This window comes from Trichechus manatus, unplaced genomic scaffold (assembly GCF_000243295.1).
Source record: "Trichechus manatus latirostris isolate Lorelei unplaced genomic scaffold, TriManLat1.0 scaffold00028, whole genome shotgun sequence".
NCBI classification, from domain to species: domain Eukaryota; kingdom Metazoa; phylum Chordata; class Mammalia; order Sirenia; family Trichechidae; genus Trichechus; species Trichechus manatus.
Genome location: NW_004443964.1, coordinates 7230843 through 7252683, shown reverse-complemented (window position 1 = coordinate 7252683; position 21841 = coordinate 7230843). Strand labels below are relative to the sequence as shown.

The window sequence follows — 21841 nt, the reverse complement described above, 5'->3', positions numbered from 1 at the left end:
TCCCAGCCAGAGTGTCTCGGGTAGGTTCGGGGAAACTTTGGTCCGGCAGCACACTGTCTATCCCAGCCAGAGTGTCTCGGGTAGGTTCGAGGTTCTACCCTGCCTTGCTTCCTGGGAGAACCGGGGTTATCTGCAGCCCCTTTCTTCTCCCTCACCAATCTGCTGAGCACCTTCAGCCTGGAAACAGTGTGTGTCCAGAGTCCACGCATGCCTCAGCCCTCTCCCCGCCTTCCACTTTCAGATTCTTCAGGAGAGAGGATCTCGGATGTAAATGAAGAGTCTGACACGCCAGATCCTAATGGTCAGGAGAGCAGTCCAGCAGAGCGTCTCTCTGAAGTTACTCCTGCTCCTGTACAGTCACCGAGCTGCTGCCAAGCCAAGCCAGGCCTGGCCCCAGTGGAGAAGTGTTCCGTCAAAACCAAAGGAACCCCCACCCCCACCTGCAGGAATCCGGAGACAGAAACCTGCTTTTGTTTTCTTAGCCAGTGTTATAACAAACCTTTATCACAGCAGCTGGGCCCGGTTCCCAGTTGGAGCCTTTATGGGGATCTGGGGGAAGGGGAAGAGGAGGGCCCCACTCCTTGTAAATGGCCTGCACCACGAGGACCTGGAGCAAGCGAAAGAGGATGTGTCTCCGAGCTGTGCCGTGTTTTCACCTGAGTGTGCCAAGGTGGATGTTTGCAGCTGCTTTGTAACAGTCTCCTCTTCTTTGCTCCCTTAATGCAGAGGATGCAGAGAATTCTAGCCTCAGTTGGTCTGACGGACTTGAAGCTTTGGATAAGGGATAGAGTTGCCCAAGTACCCCTTATTCCTTTTGAACAAGAGCCACTTGGAGGAGGGGTTGCCCGGGTGTTCTCTCCCTGGGTCTGTGATGTGGCTGGATGTTGGCAATTGCTGCTTGGAATCCAGACCCTCGGCTGCTCCCACGTCAGCTTTGCCTCATTTGTCTCCAGCAGCCTGGACCCTCCAGAGGGTTTGCTTGCTCCCTGAGAAGAGGTTTGAGACAGGCTGCATCCTGCACTGACTCAGACAGCTGGAGGAACGGGAGCCGTAGTTCGTTGGTAGAACTGCTTCTGCAGCCTTTTCTCACCCCCATTTACCCTACCTTCCTTTCCTGTCCTTCTAAACTGGACCTAGGATAGAGGGACTTTGTAGACCCTCTGGTGACTTGGGGTGGGGAAGGGTGTTTCTTTGAAAGTTGCCAAATGTGTTAGGTTGTGGTATCTGAAAGTGTTATTTCCGTGACTGTCCCTGGGAAATACCTTGACTGAGCCTGTGGTACTTGTGCCTCCCCCAGTTTCTGACCTTGGCAAGCCTGGCCCCTGCGGTCTGCAAGCCTCCATGCCACCCCAGCAGTGTGCACGTCGGCCGGGTCATCTGCGGAGCGCTGCATCTCTGAGCCACTCCCCACCTTGCTCATTTCTGTGGGCGCCGAGGACCAAGTCCTTATAAGCCCTTCTTTGGGCCACAACCACAGAGCTTCTGTCTGGACTTTCTCCCTGAGCTTTGGAGCCTTGGTGAGCAGTCGTGGAATGCAAAAAGGCCAGAGAATCCTTATTTTTCCCCGGATAACTTCAGTAGTTCGGCCAGTTGTGTGGAGAAGGTGCCTCTGGGGACGTTCCACCTGTGAAAGGCCACAGCGCAGGCCAGTCACTCCTGGCACCTTCAAAGCAGAGGTTCTCTGTCTGCACAGCTCACCTGCCTAAGAGGCAGGCCAAGGGGAGTGGTTTTTGCAAAAGACTGTGTTAAATGTGTTTTGAGCTTGTGACCCGCCCGAGCCCAGATGGTATAACTCTTCCCTAGGAACCTCACTGTTTCCCTTCTTTCTGTGTGTCTGTAGACTAGGCTAGAAATGTGTGTACCCAAGGTGCTGGGGGTCTGCTGATACCTGTCCGTCTCCACACCAATGTAAGTACACGCGTTGGCGCCTGAGAAGGCCTGGTCCGTGCCCAGTATTTTCACAGCCATAAAGTGTTAGAACTTTTACCTACAGTGAAAGCAGCCACCCCTTCAGAAAGGTCACAGGCATCCATTCTGTCATATCTTTTAGGGAAAACAAAGATTTGGATCGAGTCAAGGAAAAGTAAAGAAAACGGAATGAGCTGCTGGGACCAGAGCAGGATCAGGCTTTGGGAGAGGCGCTCTGGCCAATTAGAGCAAGTGATGCGTGACTGACCAGGAGGAAGAGAAGCTATGCTGGGGCCTGTGCCCATCATGCTAATTAGTTTAGGCCCTTGGTCCCTCTCTGCTTTCTGGGGCCTGCCTGGCAGTCGGCACGGGCTGGAGTGGATGCCTCCGGTCCCAACCCCAGCCTTATCACCAGGGTCGGCAAGAAGGAGAGGAGAGGGCTGGAGGGCAGACGTTGGGCAGGGACCTCATGGATGTGTTTTTATTCTTACTTTTCAGAATTCCACCACCGGTCCTGTAAAAAGACCACAGTTGAGCCCCAAACTAAGTGCTCTGAGAAGCACACAAATGACACAGCTCTTAGAGGGTGGCTTTCACCAAGACCCCTCCTCACTGCAGCCCAGTGGCAATTGGAACTGTCCCAGTACTCCGGGAATCTGAGGACGAGTTGTTCCTTAGGGTTTCTGGGAAAGTGTTTTACCCAAGTCCTTTATGAGCCAAGGTGGTGGTCTTTCTTGGAGCTTCTCCCCCAGAGAGTCTGGCTGATAGCTTGGGAGCTCGGCTGCCCATCAGTCTGGAGCGGGGGTGTCAGGTGACCCGTGCTGCCAGGCAGGGCATGTCTTCCTGCCTTTCCTGCCCCAGGAGCGAGGGCCGGGGAGCAGACTGGCATCTTGTGCTGGCGACAAGTGGTAACGCTTCCCTTTTCTTAGAACCTGGTCCTTTTCCTTGGCAGAGAGGGGGCCCTACCTCCTCGGAAGTGACTTGTTTCTGCACGTTTGTATCTGATCTCAGGGTGTCTGTGAGGTGTGGGGGAGGGCTAGAGCTGCTGAGGGCGTAGGGTGCGAGGACTCCGCCCCTCCACCATGGCCTTTGACCCAGCGTTAGGTGCCGTGCCTGTCACTCGTTGGTGCCCTTTGCTGCCATCTGTGTGTTTAAATCAAGTCTGAAATGCTGTGACTTTTTTTGTCAATAAAGACAATGAAACAGACTTTGAAATCTTGAAACCTCTTGTGTGTTTTCCATCCCTGCCCGCTCCCTGGTGTCCACTCCCACTTCCTGTTGATAATTCTCAAACTGTTCTCAGGAGATGAACTTCCCTGCACCTTTCCAGCGGGGCAGCTCACAAAAGCCCCACTTCTGCTGCTGCCAACACTGCCGGCGGCTGGGGCGGTTGGGCCACCCCCCCTTCATTTTGCTGAGTCTGAGAAACCTCGGTGAGCAACGTGTGTAGTTGTCTGGGGGTCCAATCAGGAGACAGACCACGGCAGTTACTTTAAAAGGGAATTGACAGTGTTGTCACCCAGGCATGGCGGGAGGGAAGGGCCAAGGGCACACTGAGCTGTCACAGCAGCAGTGACTGCAGGGTGCAGCCACAGCCAGGACAAGGAGGGGAAGAGCTCGGGGTTATTGAAATGTAGAGTGCAGAGCTCGGCTGCTAACCTAAAGGCTGATGGTTCATCCCACCCAAGTGGCTCCACGAGAGAAAGACCTGGCAATTTGCTTCTGTAAAGATTGTTGTGTGCCGTCAAGTCGATTCTCACTCATAGAGTGGAACTGCTCTGTAGGGTTTCCCAGAATGTAGTTGCCACACCATCCTCCCGTGAACCGCCCGGCCTTTCAGTTAGCAGCCAAGTGCTGAACCACTGCGCCCCCAAGCCTCCTTCCATAAAGATTACGGCCCAGGAAATCCTGTGGGGCAGTTCTGCTCTGTCACATGGGGTTGCTATGAGTCGGAATCAACAACCCCCAACAACAGAGTTCGGAGGAGGAGCTGGTGTCTGTGAGGGGCTCAGGGAGGCTGTTGCCAGGCGTGTGGCGAGGCTGCCAACAAACCGACAGTTGGCTGCTCCTGGAGCCAGCTCTTGCTGCCAGCCTGGAGCACGGTTGCTGTGGCTTTGCTGACAACAGGAAGGAGTCTGTCCCTTCTCGTCCCTCTGGCCTTTAACGCAGAGCTGTCAAGGAGCGCGCTGGTAAAGGAGAAATGTGGCTCGCAGCTTCCCAGCCCCGGTACCACTGAGGGTGGGCTTGGGCTGAGAGACAGTAACATAATAACCACAGACAAGCTTCTACACCTATATGAACTTTCATACAATGGTAAAAACAAGTGTATGCCTTCATACAACAAGAGGCAGCCACCCTTTATACAAACATGTTCTCACCCTCTCTGCAAGTGAGGAGACACGAAATGCCATCAGTCACTGCGGCCATGTCTGAGAGACAGTTTCTCCTTCCAGGTGTGTGACTTACTCCTCACATTGCCTCATGGGGTCAGATCACATGGTCACGTGATGCCTGTGGTCAAGCACTCGTCTCTGCCAGGGCCCAGTACAAGGCAGGAGCTGTTTCTCAAAAGGAGAATAAACCCCCCAAAACCAAACCCACTGCTGTTGGTTCTGACTTATCGCGACTCTGTAGGACAGAGTAGAACAGCCCCATAGGGTTTCCTAGGCTGTAAACTTTTTTTTTTTTAATTATAGTTAGATGAAGTTTACAGTTCACATTAGTCTCCCATACAAAAATTTATACATACATTGTTATGTGACCCTAATTGCTCTCCCCATACTGTGACAGCACACTCCTCCTTTCCACCCCTGATTCCCCATGTCCATTCAACTAGCTCCTAACCTCTCTACCTTCCCATCTCACCTCTGGACAGAAGCTACCTGTTTAGCCTTTTGTATCTACTTGAGCTAAGAGGCACACTCCTCACAAGTATAACTCCTAGGCTGTAATCTTTAAGGAAATAGACAGCCACATCTTTCTCCCGAGGAGTGGCTGGTGGGTTGGAACCACTGACCTTTCGGTTAGCAGCTGAGCGCTTGACCACTGCGCTACCGAGGCGTCTAAAAGGAGAATAACCAAACCAAACCCGCTGCCATCAAGTCGATTCCAACTCATAGTGACCCTACAGGACAGGGTAGAACTGCCCCATAGCATTTCCAAGGAGCTGCTGGTGGATTTGAACTGCCAACCTTTTGGTTACCAGCCAAACTCTTAACCACTACACCACCAGGAATAGTCAACTGCAGAAGAGGGCACGGATCTCCTGGAAACCCTAAAGTTCTGCATGGTGATTCTTCAGCTGGGACTTGCCAGAGGCTCCATGTTGTGGTTAGCTGCCATCTAGCCAACCCCTAACTCATGCTGATCCCAGGCACAATGGAACAAAACACTGCCCAGTCTAGTCAATGGTTGTGGATCAGACCATTGTGGTCTATAGGGTTTTCATCTGCTTCTTTCTGGAAGTAGATGGCCAGGCCTTTCTTCCTAGTCTGTCTTAATCTGGAAGCTCCGCTGAAACCCGTTCAGCATCAGAGTAGCATGTAAGCCTCCACTGACAGATGTGTGGTGGCTGTGCATCAGGTACATTGGCCAGGAATCAAACCTGGATCTCCAGCATGGAAGGAGAATTCTACCACTGAACCAGCAGTGCCCTCTGAGGCGCCACACAGCATCACTATCTGCCACAGATAATTTGAGTTTCACCAGATCTGCTCAGTCATGAAGCCCAGGTGGCAGTGCAGTGCTATATTTTTAATAAGAATCATACCACACAGAAAATTTTTCCTCAATAAAACTTTCCTCTATAGTGAACGCTATTACTTTAGTAAGCCAGTTTAATTCCTTGATTGGTTTTCTATACAGCGCAATTAAATTGTTTCTAAGTTTTCCTATTTCCATTTTTACTTAAAAATATTTTCTTTAAGGCCATTGTTCTCCATGAGAGTTTACAGTGAAAAGTTAATTCAATTGACCAATTCTAACTTTTGCCCTTATAGGTTTTCTTTTGGGGCTATTACTTCCTCCATGCTTATTGTTCCCAAGTCAAATTTTGCAGTTCAAAATCTAAGGCTTATACATCTAAATTTGTGTGTTTTTAACTGATGCCAGTTTTCTGTTAGTTATTTCTAATAAAAAAAAAGTTACCAAATGGATAGAAGATCAATAGTGTGTACTAGCTTTTCTGTGAGGAAATTGTGAGCAAGTTCCTGCAGATATTCTTGGATTGCTTTTTGTCCAAAGTTGGGCTATTCTTTCTAAACACATTTCACTCTAATCACTTTTTGCACATGGTACTGTTGACAAATTTGGCAGATCAAAGAGCAACACATACTGAGGGTCAAAATATCTTCAAAATATTTGCTCTGTTGTGATGTATAGCCAATAAGCACATCTTGGAAAAAGAAGGGTTTCACAGGGCTCTTGAACTAGACCTTAAAGGCAGAGAGGGATGGGGTTGGCAGGTTCAGGAAGTCATGCCACCTATGTCTAGTATCACTCAGGTCTGGGACCCATCAGGACAAGAAGAAACATTGCCTTGTTGCCTTGCACTGCACCGCCACTGCACGCCCAGTACTGTGCTAGGCACTGAACAATCCAAAAGTGAGTCACCTGCTGGAGGCAGGGAGGCAGCCAGGACTTACGCTCTCTCTCTGAGAACAACTAGAAAAACTGAGAGAGAGAGCACACATATATCCCAGAGATCTAACAAAGCAGCAAAGACTTACGGGGCGAAGATCCAGGAGAAGGAGGAAATCCAAAGATGTGAACCCAGCATTTAGATCCACTTTTCCTTGGAGGTATCTGATAATTCTGGAACAAATATTGGAGCTCCGGGTGTGCCAAGGAGGGGACCCTGGGTTGGAATCCTGAAGAAGTACACCCTGGAAGAAAGGATGAGCCAGAAAGAGACCAGACCTCTGAGAAGAATGGAACCTAACTTTGAATCATCTCAATCCCTGCTTGGACTACAGTGATTTAGATTACTAGTTCTCCTAGCCTCCTTCCAGAAGCAGTCATAAATCTATTCTGAAGGAATATAATATCACCCTTAGCCTCAAATTATCTCTCTTATTTTTCATACACCATGTCCACTACACAGTGAACATTGACCAGGCAGAGATAATCAGACATTATGTGCTCTCTGATGTTATGCAATAGCAAGTACACCACTTATGAAAGATTTCTTGCCAAAAAATTGAAGCTGAGTTTTAACAGCTTACAGGAGACAGGAAATAGAGGATAAATGGCTCTGTTTCTTCAACAAATGAGTGGCAAGGGGAAAAATGAGGACAATGGAGCAGTTATTTGAAAGAGACTTTAGACAACCAAATGCAGTGTGAGCACCTTATTTGGATTCTGACTTTAGCTAACAAGAGTAAAAAAGACTTTTACGTGACAATTTGATAAATTTAAACATTAATTAATATGAGGGAATTTGTGTGTATATGTGTGTGTGATAATGGTACTGTGCTTTGTTTGGGTTAAAAAAAGAAAATTATTTAAAAAATAGGGACAGACACAGGAATGCAAGATGTCAGTAGGAGAAACAATGTGCTGGCAGCAGAGGGTAAACAGGAACTATCTGTACTTACTGCACAATTCTCCTGTAAACCTAGAACTACTCTAAAAAATAAAGTCTATGGAGGAACCCCAGAGAGCATGGTCCCCGGACTCTCTGTCAACCCAGAACTAAAACCATTCCCAAGGCCAACTCTTCAGACAAAGATTAGACTGGACCATGGGACATAAAATGATACCTGTGAAGAGTGTGCTTCTTAGCTCAAGTAGATACATGAGACTAAATGGGCAGCTCCCGTCTGGAGGTGAGATGAGAAGGCAGAGAAGGTCAGGAGCTGGTTGAACGGACACGGGAAATCAGCGGTGGAAAGGAGGAGTGTGCTGTCACAGTATAAGGAGAGCAATTAGGGTCACATAACAATGTATAAATTTTTGTATGAGAGACTAACTTGAATTGTAAACTTCCACTAAAGTACAACAATAAAAAAATAGTCTATTTATAAAAAAAAATAGATACAGAAGTGTTTGTGGATGAAACTATGTGTTTGTCACTTGCTTTAAAATAATACAGTGAGACAGGGAGAAATAGGAGGGCATGTAAATGAAACAAGATTGACCATGTGTTGATGTAAATGGGTGAAGGGTACATAGGGGTTCATTTTATTGGTCTCTCTACTTTTGTGTAAGTTTAAAATTTTTAATAATAAAATAATAGGCATATGAGGAGACACTATGGGCATATGAGGACAAAAGAATATGTGATTAAACATCAGGAGAAATGATGGATAATAGAAAGAAACCCACAGGGGATACAGATAATGGAGTTATTAGACATGGACTAAAAAATAACTATGCATAATGTATTCAAGAAAATAAAAGAAAACACTGATAATTTCAACAGTGAGCTAGAAACTATAAAGAAGAAACAAATGGAAATTCTAGAACTAAAAAAATACAATTACTGAAATTAAGAATCAGTGGATAGGTTTGATAGCAAATTTGACTCACCAGAAGAGAAAACTAAAAAACAGATCAGAAGAAAATATAATTCATGGTGTAAAGATTGGAAATAAATATAACTGGTGAAACTCAAGAAGGAGAAAAAAAAGAGAATGGAACAGATACAATATTTAAAAAGATAATGACTAATAATTTTTCTTAAATAATGCAAGACACCAAGCCACAGATTCAAGAATCACTACAAATCTCAAGCAGGATAAATAAAACACATCTAGGTATATTGTAATAAAGCAGATAAAAACTAAATATGGAGAAAATATTAAAAGCAACCAGACCAAAATATCCCATTGCCGTCAAGTCAGTTCTGACTCATAGTGACCCTATAGGACAGAGTCAAACTGCCCCGTAGGGTTTCCAAGGCTGTGATCTTTATGGAAGTAGACTGCCACATCTTAGTCCTGCAGAGTGGCTGGTGGTGTCGAACTGCCAACCTTATGGCCGAGCACTTAACCACTGCACCACTAGCGCCCTTTAAGGCAACCAGAAGGGAGAGAAAAAGACAGGTTGCTTCAAAGGAGCAGCAATAAGATTGACAGCCAACCTCTCAACAGAAAAAAATGGGAGCCAGAACACAATAGAATTAAATCTCCAAAGTGCTTAAAGAAAACAGCTGCCAACCTAGAATGAATGACTGTGAAATGAAGATTATCAACAACCAAAAACTGGGAGTATTTGTCACCCAGCAGACCCGCACTGAAGGAAATACTAAAAGGTGTTCTTTAGGCAGAAAGAAAATGAGCCAGATGGAAGCTCTGAGACAAAGGAAAGAGTGGAAAGTAATTAAAAAGGTAGATATGTGAATTGATCTAAATAAATATTGACTGTACAAACAATAATGTCTATGGGTTTGTTGTTGTTGTTGTTAGATGCCGTTGAGTCAGCTCCGACCCATAGTGACCCTATGTACAACAGAACGAAATATTGCCTGGTCCTGCACCATTCTCACAGTTGTTCCTATGTTTGAGCCCATTGTTGCAGCCACTGTGTCAATCCATCTCGTTGAGGGTCTTCCTCTTTTTTGCTGACCCTCTACTTTACCAAGCATGATGTCCTTCTCCAGGGACTGGTCCTTCCTAATAACATGTTCAAAGTATGTGAAACAAAGTCTCACCATCCTTGCTTCTAAGGAGGATTCTGGCTGGGTTTAAAATAGACATAGGATTAAAATACACAACAATAATAAAAGTTGGGACGATGTAAATGGAGTTAAAGTATTTTAGGGCTTTTCCATTGTCTAAGAAGAGAGAAAAATAACAATTTATATTAGACTTTGATCAGTCATGGATGCATGTTATAATTTCTTGGGTAACTCCCCCCCCCCAAAACAGTGGGAAAATGTATAATTATCAAGCTAATAGAGAGTAAGGATAAAATTGATTAACAAAAAATCAATAATTATAAAATTACAATTCACTAGAAAAATGGCAATTCAAACTTGATATGAATCTAATCACCTAGCCTCAAAATTGATCAAACTAAAAAGAGAAACAGGCAAATCCATAATAATTGCAGGAAATTTGTGATGACATCTCTCAGTAACTGTTAAAACAAGCAGACAAAAAATAAAATAAAATAAAAAATAAAAACACCAGTAGGGATATAGCTTCTTTGAACAACATGGTTTACAAACTTCACTAATGAATATATGTGGAATATTGCCATCAAGCAACTGCAGAATATACATTTTTTTCAAGAGTGTATGGAACAGTTAGCTAAATTGACCATGTTCTGAGCCATAAAGCAAGTCTCCACAAAATCCAAAAGATTTAAATTAGAGTATATTATCTGATTATAGTGGAATTAAGTTAGAAATTAATAACAGAAAATGATAATTAGAAAATAACTGTATATTTCAAAATAAAGCAACATGCTTCTGAATAACCCATGGGTCAAACAGGAAATCACAGTAAACATTTTGAAAATATATTGAACTGAATGGTAACAACAATGTTATTTTACTATAGGGTGCAGTAAAATCCATATTTAGAGGGAAAATGAATATATTAACTAAATAAGTAAGGTGAAAATCAATTATCTAAGCATCCATCTCAGGAACTTAGAACAGAAACTTAAACACAAAGAAGTAAAGGGAAGGAAATGATAAAGAGAAGAAATCAATGAAATAGAAAGCAAACACGAAATAGAAAGCAAACATACAACAGAGAAGATCATGAAAGCCAAGAGCTGAGGGGCTGGAGCGTGATAGCTAAAGAGTACTGGATTTCTTTTTGAAGTGATGAAAATGTTCTAAAATTGACTGTGGTAATTAATGTTTGACAACTCTGTGAATATACTAAAAACCCTTGAATTGTATACTTTAAATAGGTGAATTGTGTGATATATGAATTAATATTTCAATAAAGCTGTTACAAAAGAAAAAAAAAAAAGCACAACACACCACGACCAAGTAGGGTTTGTAGGGTTCACTCCAGGAATCAAGGTTGGTTTAATAATTGAAGATCAGTAAATGTAAATTCACCACACTCAAAGAATAAACGAGAGAAAGATTATGCTCATTTCATTAGGCACAGAAAATGCATCGGATAAAATACAACACCCACTGAAGATTTTTAAAACTCTTAGCAAAGGAGGAATAGAAGGAAATTTTGTTCACCTGATTTGAGGTATCTATAATAAACCTAGAGTAACCATCACACTTAATGGAGAAACACTGAAAATGTTTCCTCTGAGATTGGGAATGAGAAAGGGAGCCTCCTGTTTGCCATTTCTATTCAATCAGGGCAGCCAAGCCAGTGTTTTTGAGCAGGAGAGCAACATGAAGAAAACTTTTCAGAGCGTTTAGGCTGTTGGGTGGGAGAGAATGGGAAGCAGAAAGACCTGAAAAGCGACTACACAGGGTGATAAGAGTCTTTCTTCAGCTTATCTTGTCCCTTTTTTCTTCCAAGGGTCAGAACCAGAATGGAAGCAGCAATCTTTAGGGTCACCAATCAGATAACGTTTGAATCTGTCAAATTTAGACCCAGGGGAAAAAAAGGTTACTCTTGAGTCGACTCTGACTCATGGCGACCAAAACCCCTTGCTGTCCAGCCGATTCTGCCTCATAGCAATCCATTGGGTTTCCAAGGCTGTAATCATTATGAAAAGCAGACTGCCACATCTTTCTCCCACAGAACGGGTGGTGAGTTCAAACCGCCAACTTTTCAGTTAGCAGCCCTGTGCCACCAGGGCACATGGCAACCAAAGGGGCCTTGAAATATCATCTCTTCCAACAACCCTGTTGACTCACAAGAGAACAACCATGGTCCAGAGAGATTAAACGAGTTACCAGGATCCTGCTGCCACTTAGTCACCATTCTCCCTCTCTGGCCGGTATGTGAGAGGCTTAGGTCCACTACAGGTGACCCCAGGTGCCGGCACATTCTCTGCCTCCCGGGCTGAAGGATGTGGAGGAAAGAGATCACCCGAAGAGAGACCAAAGGACCAGTGCAACCATATGTCCGGTGATACTCCTTTTGCCCTGCTGACATCACAACTGGAATCCTGGGGCTGTTCCCACGTGAATTGTGAGGTCATGGAGCAGAATTGTGGGGCGTCAGTCTTCCAGGAAGGGCTCCCTTGAAAGTGACTGAAAACCAGCAGCAAAAGGGAAAGGTGAGAAGGCAGTCATCAGACCCTAAGAGATATAAGAAGCTGGGGGCCGAGGCACACTGGGTGATAGGCACACGCCAGCACCGGTGGAACAGGGCCAGGGGAGAGGCCTGCTGGTTGAGTGCCCACGTGCTCTTCCGCCATCACAGGGCAGCTGAATCCCTGGGTCTCCCCCAACATGAAGGGAGCCTCATGTAAGTACTTGTGCTTAGCGCCCTCCTCTGATGTGCCAAGGCAGTGGCTCCTTTCTCCTGTCTCGATGTCACTTCTTCCCCATCCACCCTCTTGTCCAGGTTTTATTCCAGGAGTTAGAGCTGGGAAAAGAACATACGATCTTATTACGTGCTCCGTCCCCAGTTTATGCCTCCCTGGGGATTGGCAAGAAGCCCCGGGGGATACAAATGGTTTGTGCTTGTCAAAAACTCAAACGAAACATTGCATTGGGCAAATCTGCTGCAAAAGATCTCTTTCAAGTGTTAAAAAAGCAAAACTGTCACTTTGAGGACTAAGGTGCGTCTGACCCAAGCCACGGTGTTTTCAATCGCCTCCTATGCATTTGAAAGCTGGACAATGAATAAGGAAGACCAAAGAAGAACCGATGCCTTTGAATTAAGGTGTTGGCGAAGAATGTTGAATATACCATGGACTGCCAGAAGAATGAGAAAGTCTTGGAAGTACAGCCAGGATGCTCCTTAGAAGTGAGCATGGCAAGACTTCGTCTCATGTACTTTAGACATGTCATCAGAAAGGACCAGTACCTGGAGAAGGACATCATGCTTGGTAAAGTAGAGGGTCAGCAAAAAAAGAGGAACAACGGGCTCAAGCATAATTGTGAGGATGGCGCAGGACGGGCAGTGTTCTGTTGTACACAGAGTTGCTGTGAGTTGGAACAGACTCAGTGGCACCTAACAACAACACTAACCTAAAGGTTGGCAGTTTAAACTCACCCAGAAGCACCATGGAAGAAAGGCCTGGCAATCTATTTCCATAAAGATTATTGTTGTTGTTGAACTGTGCCATAGAGTAGAACTGCCCCATAGGGTTTTCTTGGCTGTAATCTTTACAGAAGCAGATCGCCAGGTCTTTCTCCCACAGAATGGGTTTGAACCACCAACCTTTTGGTTAATTGTGCTACTAGGGCTCCTTCTGTAAAGATTAAACCCAAACCAGACTGTTGCCATCAAGTTGATTCCGACTCATAGTGACCCTATAGGACAGAGTAGAACTGCCACATAAGGTTTCCAAGGAGCGGCTGATGGATTTGAACTGCCAACCTTTAGGTTAGCAGCCGAATGCTTAAACACGAATGCTTAGCCAGGGCTCCCCGTAAAGATTACAACCAAGAAAACCCTATGGAGCAGTTCTACGCTATAACATATGGGGTCACCATGAGTTGGAATCAACTCCACGGCAACTTTTTTTTTTTTTCCGGGGTTGCGGGGGAAGTAGTGTTGGCAGATGACATAGCTCCTCTGCCCCAAGGGCAAGCGGCTGCTTCCAAGTGAAGGCGTGTACCCCTCAAAGCCCCTTCAGCCTCTGCCCTGGCTTCAGCCTGCTTTGCCTTTATCTTCCCAGGGCCCGTCCAGGATGAAGCCCCAGCCCCACGGCCCTCTGCCCAGCCCTCAAGACTTCCCCAAGGCCGACCCCTGACAAGTAACAACAGCAAGCTCCGAACGCTGGAGGACCAAGTCCTCTGTTCCATTTGCCTGGAGGTGTTCCACAACCCAGTCACCACCTCCTGCGGCCACAATTTCTGCATGGCCTGCCTCCAAGGGTTCTGGGACCATCAGACTGCCATGGGTGAGATGCCCTATTGCCCCCAGTGCCGACAGAGCTTCCCCTCTAGGCCCTGCCTCTGCAAGAATGTCATCCTTGGGGAAATGGTGGCCTGCTTCGTCCAGACCAAGGGCCAGGCCGAGAGGTCCTTGCAGAACGTGGCCGGGCCGGGGGATGTGCCCTGTGACTTCTGTTCCCTGCAGAAGCTCAAGTCCATCAAGTCGTGCCTGCAGTGCGTGGCCTCCCTGTGTGAGAGGCACCTGCGCAGCCACTTCGAGGACAAGGTGTTCCAGGGCCACCGGCTGCTGGAGCCTGTGAGGGACATCAAGAACCGCGTGTGCCGTAAGCATCGAAAGCTCCGCAGGCTGTACTGCCGCACGGAAGGCTCCTGCGTGTGCGGCGCCTGCCTGCTGGAGGAACACAAGAACCACGACACCATCCCCCTGGAGAAGGAGCGTGCCTGCAAGGAGGTGAGGGCGGCCGGGAGGCGGGGGACTCTCGGTTCTCACAAGCCCAGGGCGTGTATTTCCTTGAAGGAAAATTATGCAGACATTAATGTGGTGGTCACCAGACCCTTGTCATGACGTGAAAAAGTGCTAATTAAATGAATGTTGTTGTCGTGTGCTGTCAAATCAATTCCAAGTCATAGTGACCCTATAGGACAGAGTCGAACTGCCTCATAAGGGTTCCAAGGCTGTAATTTTTATAAAAGCAGACTGCCACATCTTTCTCCCACAGAGCAGCTGGTAGGTTCCAACCACTCACCTTTCAGTGAGCAGCAGAGCGCTTAACGCTTGTGCCACCAGGGCTCCTCAATTAAATGAATAAGGATCCAAAACTGTATGTACTATAACCAGTAAAGAGTCCCTGTGTGGTGCAAATGGTTAAGCGCTCAACTACTGGCCAAAAAGTTGGCAGTTTGAACCTACCCAGAGATGCCTCGGAAGACAGGCTTAGCGATCTGCTTCTGAAACGTCACAGACTTGAAAACCCTACTGGGCAGGCCTACTCTGCACACATGGAATTGCCATGAGTCAGAATCAACTCAAAGGCGACTAGCAGCAACTACCACGGTGGTTCAAACCCACCTAGCCGCTTTGAGGGAGAAACACCTGGCCATCTGCTCCCATAAAGGTAGCCTAGGAAACCCTATAGGACAATCCTACTCTGTCACATGGGTCTCTCTGTGCAGAAATTGACTCAATGGCACCTAACAACATAACCAGTTGCCATTAAGTTGATACCTACTTGTGGCAACTCCATGTGTCAGAGTAGAACTGTGCTCCATACGATTTTCAATGGCTGAATTTTTTGGAAGTAGATTGCTAGGCCTTTCTTTCCAGGCATACATCATATCCTACAGTTAAAAAAAAAAACAAAAAGTTTTTCGCACAGGAAAAAAAAAGGCTAAAAGAAAACATCAAAATATTAACACATTATGTTAGATTGAGTGAATGCCCTCCTTTTCTCTACTTTCAAATTTTCTTTAGTATATTTGTATGGCTTTTTATTATATTTTAGGTATTCTATCATGTATATTTTATAAGAGTGCTTGTCTAACATAGCCACTCAGTGACCTGTTAACAGTCCATAGCAAAACAAGGAGCTTGCACCAGAATGTAAACCAACTACATCGCTAAGCACACTGTTTCGTTTAGCTGACGTTTTTTTCATGGCAAAACATTCTCGATGAAGGAAGCAATGCATTTACTTACAATCCCACACAATCTCCTTATTTTGTTGCGAACCAGCAACAGTTCATGGACAAGCACTTGGAATAGCACCGTTCTAAAATAAATCATTGCTGGAACGGGTGGAGAGTAATGGCTTATGCAGAAGGGCTTGGGAACACAGTCCTGCTCTGGACTTGGCAGTGCTGCCCCAGGGAACCAGATGGCTCCATAGCTGATGTGCCTCTCCTGACTCCACTGCTTCTTAGGCCTCTCCAGCCCCTGAACCCTTCACAGCCCTTTCCTGTGACCTGAAACTCTATTATCACCACTGTCAGGAACAGAGAACCTGATCCCTAAGAATGGGGAAACAGGCTCTCAGGGGTGAGAGACCTGGAGCAGAAGGGTGGGCTGTGGAGCCATCTACCCTTCAGCTCTGGCCTTTCTCTCTCATTCTCATTTGAGCAGAGCAGATGAATGCGAGTGGTATATCTCTTCCGGGTTTTGACATGGGGTTGCTTGCAGATGGGCTTCTCCTAGCCACTTCTCTGAGTCAAGGGCCCCTCCTCCTCCACCTCACCCCTCACCCCAGGTGGAGGTTCGGAAGGTCCAGGCCAACGTGGAGAACCAGATGTTGATCGTCACCTCTGACAACCAGAAGCACCAGGGGCGAGTGGCCTCACTCTCGGTAAGGTTGGCCTGCCGAGTCCCCCATCCCAAACCGAGGCTCCCCCAGGGCCCTGAATCCGGCTGAGGGAACTCTCCGGGCTTGGAGGGGATGGCGCGGGCCAGGCAGATAGAAGCAGATGCCTGGGCCGACTCTGGGCCATGGCAGTGGGGGCCCCAAGGTGGGGCTCAGGGATGCCTCTCTACGTCCCCTCCCCGCCCCGGCCAGAAACTGACCCAGAAAATGCGCAATGAGGTGAACACCTGCTTCTCAGAGATAATCCAGGAGATCAAACAGCTGCAGGTAAAGGTCTTGGAGTTTGTGGAGAGAGAGGAGGCCACTGCACTGGGGAAACTGGGCAGCTCCATCCAGCGGAGCCACAGCCGGCTCCTGGAGCTAGAGGAGGACAGTGTCCGGCTCCGCACCCTGCTCACCAACCAGAGCGACCAGCAATTTTTGCAGGCAAGTCTCCTGCCACCTCTGTCCGGGGCCCTATGACAACTTCACTCCCCCACCACCCCAAACACCTGAACACACCAGATCTGCCCAGGCCTTGGATCAAGTTATCAGCATCCCTTGGTCCAGTCCCCTGCCTCAGGGAGCCTCCCCAACCCAGGTCACTGGTCCTGAGCTGACGGGAGCCCGAGTTTATACCAACACCCTCAGCTTCTCCTCTACCTCGGAGCTCAGCCTTATCCTTTGGGAAGTTCTTCCTTTTTTCAGACCCTAAGGTGATGCCATCATTTCCCTGGAACAGATGGGGGCTTGCCCTAGGATGCTGGGCATCTGACGGTCTTAGACGTTTCTCCATACTCCCCCAGACCTGGGCTGGAAGTGAGACCAGAACAATCTATAGATCCTAGATTGAAATCTTATTCCTCAGCCCAGGCGTGGCCCCGCCGTCACTGTCGAGTCAATTCTGGCTCATGGCAATCCTATGTGTGTCAGAGTAGAACTGTGCTCCATAAGAGTTTCCAATGGCTGATTTTACCAAAGTAGATCACTGGCCCTTTCTCCTGAGGCGCATGTGGGTGGACTCGAACCTCCAACCCTTTGATCAGCAGCCGAGCATGTTAACTATGTGCACCACCCAGGGACTCCTCCCTGGCACGGTAGCTGCCAGGAAGGTGGCAGCAGCCTTCTCTGTGGACAGAGACCTAGGGCCTACCCAAACCCTGTGCTTAGGAGCTCCGCACAGAGCTCTCCTTTCTTAACTTTGCTGCCATCACACCCCTGAGCTGATTTCTAGGGCTACTGCTCGCCTCGTCCCCAGGCCCAACTGGAAGCCTTTGATGGTGTTTTTTACTAAGCAGTTAAAGGCTCTAAAGAAATCCTCCTCCCATAGTTTTCTAAAACCCCACTTAGCTTAGCACGCAAGGCCACACGAGCCGTTCCTTGGGCAGCACCCTAACCTGAGCTCTCCAAACAGCTGGGAAGGGAGGGAGAGGTCCAGGTTTGAAGAGGTGACTTCTGCTCTACCTGCTGGTCTTAGAGGTTCTGGGGCCACCAAGCCCCTGGCATAAGCAGGGGCTCCTGGCATCTGTCTGGGCCCCACCTAACAGGTGCTACTGCTACTTCCCTGCGTGCCAGGAGTTTCCCAGGCTGAAGCACTTCCCCACCCACATGGAACCCCTGATGGGCACCAACTTCGAGGAGAAGGAGAGCTTCCTCCAGATGCCAGAGACCCTGGCGGAGCTCCGGACCCAGCTTGTGGATGTGGGTCTCAGCTTCCTCAACCAGCTTCTCCTGAAGGGTGAGCACCTGGTGACCTTGGAGAATCACCTGCCTTATGGGGGTGGGAGCACCCTACAGGGCATTGGGTTGGGGTCCTGGGCACTTGCAGGGAGCCCAGGCATCCCGTGTGCACGTTCCTCAGGTGATGCAGCCTCCTGGAAGCCCACACCTCTCTCCAAAAGGAGGCTGGGCTGTGAGAGTGTCCTCAGCAAAGCCCCTTCGTCTCCCCCAGGCATTAAGATGAACTCCTATGAGGTGCTGCCCCCAGCTGTGGACAGGAAAACACTCCTCAAGTGTGAGTCCACAGTGTGGTTTCTGCCTCAGGGTGGGGAGATGGCAGAGGGCCCCTGGGTGCCTCAACTTCCCAGCCCCACCTCCATTCAGGCCAGGGCCTCCAGAGAGATACCAGCTCCCTCGCCCTAACCTGCCCCTGAGAATGGGGACCCCAGAAGGACTCTGTGGAAAACCCAAGGTGGATCAGAGACCCCAGGGCAGTGGTAGGAAGTGGAGAAGACGCTATCCCACCCCGTCCCTGGGGGTAAGGCAAGGCCTCGCCTACAGCCCAGATGCCAGCTCTGCTGCCCTCCCCAGCCCTCAGCCAGTGCCTACCAGCCTCCCTTGGGCCAGGCCAGCACGGATGGGCCGGGGGCCAAATCCCAATGACGTCTCTGAGAGCTCGAGGGTCAAAGTTGTCTTCCCTTTGGCGTCCCCCTGTGAGTCAACTGCCGGAACCCTGGCCTCTCCCTCAGTCCCACTCAGCTTGCATCCTGAACAAATGGAAAGGAGATGATGTCAAGGGCCTGGTTGGAGGCGGGAAGCTCCTGACCCCACACATAGCTCCCCAAGGTGGGAGTTCAGACAGCACCCAGCTCATCCTACCTCTGTCAGCTGCTCCCCGGGGTCAGAGTGGGGGACTTAAGGGGGCATAGAGGAATCACTTCTAGGCACCTGGGATGGAAGCACGCAGAACTTCTAAGCAAACGGCCATGCAACCCAGCCCTCTCTTCCTCCCTGAGGGGCCCAGCGCCCTGCCCCTGGGGGCCTGACCTGGCTCCCCTTCCCGGTCCCCAGGCTACTGCAACCTGAACTTCGACCCCACCACGGCCAGCGCGGAGCTGTTCCTGTTCAAGGAAACGCACTCGGTGCTGAACCTGGGCATCCTGCTGGAGCCCGCGGCGGCAGGCGGCTTCTGCCCCGGCTTCACGCAGTGGCCGCAGGTGCTGTGCTCACGCGGCCTGGCCGAGGGCCGCCACTACTGGGAGGCCGACGTGTCCGACTCGTGGGTGTGCCTGGGCGTCACCTACCGCCGCGGCGGCCCCCCGCCCGGCAGCCGCCCGCGCTGCAGCATCGTCTACCTGCTGGGCCGCAACCCGGACTCGTGGTGCCTGGAGTGGGACTCGCTCAAGTTCTCCGTGTGGCACAACAACACGCAGACGGTGCTGCCCGGCTCCTACCAGCGCACGCTCGGGGTGGCGCTCGACTGCGCCGCCGGCTGCCTGGCCTTCTACGGCGTGGCGGACGGCGCCAGCCTCATCTACCGCTTCCTCGCCACCTTCCTGGAGCCGCTCTACCCCGCGGTCATGGTCAGCGGCGGCGCCTCGGTCACGCTCAAGCAGCGCCCCGAGGCCTAGGGCGGCCGGCCGGCGGGACGGCCACGAATAAAGCTGGACTGACGCTCTGGCTGGGCCGGCGGGAGGGCTGGCGGTGCTGTCGCTGTCCTCGCGGGTGGCGGGCCCTGCGCGATCCCGCGCGCCCAGGGGGAACTGCCTCCCTCCCCACCCATTGACTAGATTCCGCAAGAAAATAAGCAGGCCACCCTCCCTCCCCACAGCCACGGGAGAAGGGGTCTGTTTCCCCGGGGCTGGAAGACAGTCCTGTGATCCCAATTAGGGTCTTGTGAAGGCCCAGCCCCCTCCCCCAAGGCCCTAGCAGAGACCGCTGGCCTTAGTTCTTAGGGCTGGTCTTGGCTACCCAGCACCAGGGGTTCAAGGGCCTGTCCCCAAAGGCCTTGTCCCCTGAGAGGGGTGGGGCATGGAACAGGTGGCTTCTCTGGGGCTCCTCCCAAGGTGGCCAGATTGAGAGGTGGCACCTGATGGATTGGGGCAGAAGATGGCCTGTCTTGAGTTACTGGCCTAACTGGGGACTGGGAGGTTAAGCTGCAGGAACCCAGGCCTGTCTCAGACCCTAAAATGACCCCACTGCCGAGAACAGAGCTTCTCACACCGCAGATATTGCATAGCCCAGAGGGGTGTGGAAGTAGCGCTGTTCTGGGGGCAAACCTTAACCCCCCTCCACCTTCAACACTTCCCTGCCCCTCTAACCAGCGTCCCACCCCACTCAGCGTCCCAGATGCAGCACTGCCCACAAGCAAAGGGGCTTTGTCCGCACCCAGGCCTCCACCATCTGACCTGCCCATCAGGCAGTGCCTATGAAGATGAGAAGTGAGTGAGTGCATGGAAGTCTACCTGAGAGGTGGGATCCAGGCTGGGCCATTGCCCCAGGACCCTGGCAGGGTCACAGCTGGGGACTCAGCCCCTCTGGGGAAGCTGAGGGTCCTGTCAGGGTGTGAAGCCCACCTCGGCAGTTCCAGCCTCAACCAGCCACTGGTTCCTGTGGCTTCTGATACGGGAGCTCTGGGTAAGGTTAATGATTGGCCCTGAAGAGGAAATGATACAGACCCTAGGGCAATGCCATCTGGAACCAGGCCAAACGGCACCCACGGGGCTGTTCCTGAATTCCACCCCCGCCTGGCCTAGTCCCAGAGAAATTAGTGACCTTAACTTTGGGGAATCCCTGGGTGGTGCAGACGTTTAAAATGTTTGGCTGCTAACCAAAAGGTTGGTAGTTTGAGTCCACCCAGAGGAACCTCAAAATAAGGGCCTGGCAATTTACTTCTAAAAAATCAGCCATTGAAAACTGTATGGAGCACAGTTCTATTCTGACACACATGGGGTCGCCATGAATCAGATTTGACTCAATGGCAACTGGTTTTAATTTCTAGTTACAAGGTGGTGATTTGGAGCAAGGGGCGGCCAGGACAAGCTGTGTGTGTAGGGTGTGTTCCGAAGGTCTACACAGGGGTGGAGCACCCTTTCCTAGGTCTCTAGGAGTCCACAGTTGTACTCCTGGGGGTCCTCAAACTCTAATTAATTTCAAAAAGCCAAATGGAAAGTAGACCTGCCCCCTTGGTGAGCTTGGCCAGCAACCCAAAATGCTAAGGTTCTTCGCTTGTGGCTGAGCGCACCTTAGCTGTGTTGAACGGCCGAAGGATTTCTGGAGCCCATGGCGGGAACCAAGAGGGGAGGCCTTCAGGGGTGGCAAGGTTAGCCATTGCTCTTGGATAATCCACATCAGTGTCCTGCCCTCCCCTCTCCCCCACTGTGGAGCCATCATGGTGGGGACTGTCCTTGAAATGCCACCCACACACCTCTCATCTCTTGCTGGTACCTTAGCACTCAACAAATATTTTTTTATTTTTATTTTTTATTGTACTTTAGATGAAGGTTTACAGAACAAATAGCTTCCCATTAAACAGTTAGTACACATTTTTTTTATGACATTGGTTAACAACCCCACGACACGTCAACACTGTCCCTTCTCAACCTTGGGTTCCTTATTACCAGCTTTCCTGTCCCCTCCTGCCTTCTAGTCCTTGTTCCTGGACGGTTGTGCTGCATTAGTCCTGTTTTGTTTTATGGAACTGTCTAATCTTTGGCTGAACGGTGAACCTTGGGAGTGGCTTCATTACTGAGCTAAAAGGGTGCCTGGGGCCATTACTGGCACAAATCAAAAACACTGGAAATAAAAAATGTTGGAGGGGCTGCGGGGAGATGGGAACACTTATGCACTGCTGGTGGGAATGCAAAATGATACAACCATTTTGGAAAATGATATGGCGATTCCTCAGAAAGCTAGAAATAGACATACCATTCGATCC

General features: G+C 49.3%; 2 protein-coding genes across 2 annotated transcripts in view; both read left to right on the top strand.

The window, feature by feature from the left end:
• Nucleotides 1-3106, top strand: part of KCTD2 (potassium channel tetramerization domain containing 2) — a 17725-nt gene extending 14619 nt beyond the window's left edge. The window contains exon 7 of the mRNA XM_023729427.1: nt 242-3106. Coding sequence (XP_023585195.1) covers nt 242-271 — 30 coding nt within the window. The 3' untranslated portion in view covers nt 272-3106. The remainder of the gene's footprint in view (nt 1-241) is intronic.
• Nucleotides 3107-12235: 9129 nt separating this feature from the next.
• Nucleotides 12236-19535, top strand: LOC101354577 (E3 ubiquitin/ISG15 ligase TRIM25-like). The gene is made up of 7 exons (XM_004374401.1): nt 12236-12251; nt 13633-14303; nt 16096-16191; nt 16399-16632; nt 17761-17923; nt 18137-18199; nt 18976-19535. Exons 1-7 carry the CDS (start codon nt 12236-12238, stop codon nt 19533-19535), a joined length of 1803 nt encoding a protein of 600 aa, XP_004374458.1.
• Nucleotides 19536-21841: the final 2306 nt, after the last annotated feature.

What these genes read in the sequence shown, in the direction of transcription:
- LOC101354577 (XM_004374401.1), top strand. An exon ending in GCGACCAGCAATTTTTGCAG is followed by an intron (nt 16,633 to 17,760) that starts GCAAGTCTCCTG and finishes CCTGCGTGCCAG; the next exon opens with GAGTTTCCCAGGCTGAAGCA. An exon ending in CAACCAGCTTCTCCTGAAGG is followed by an intron (nt 17,924 to 18,136) that starts GTGAGCACCTGG and finishes CGTCTCCCCCAG; the next exon opens with GCATTAAGATGAACTCCTAT.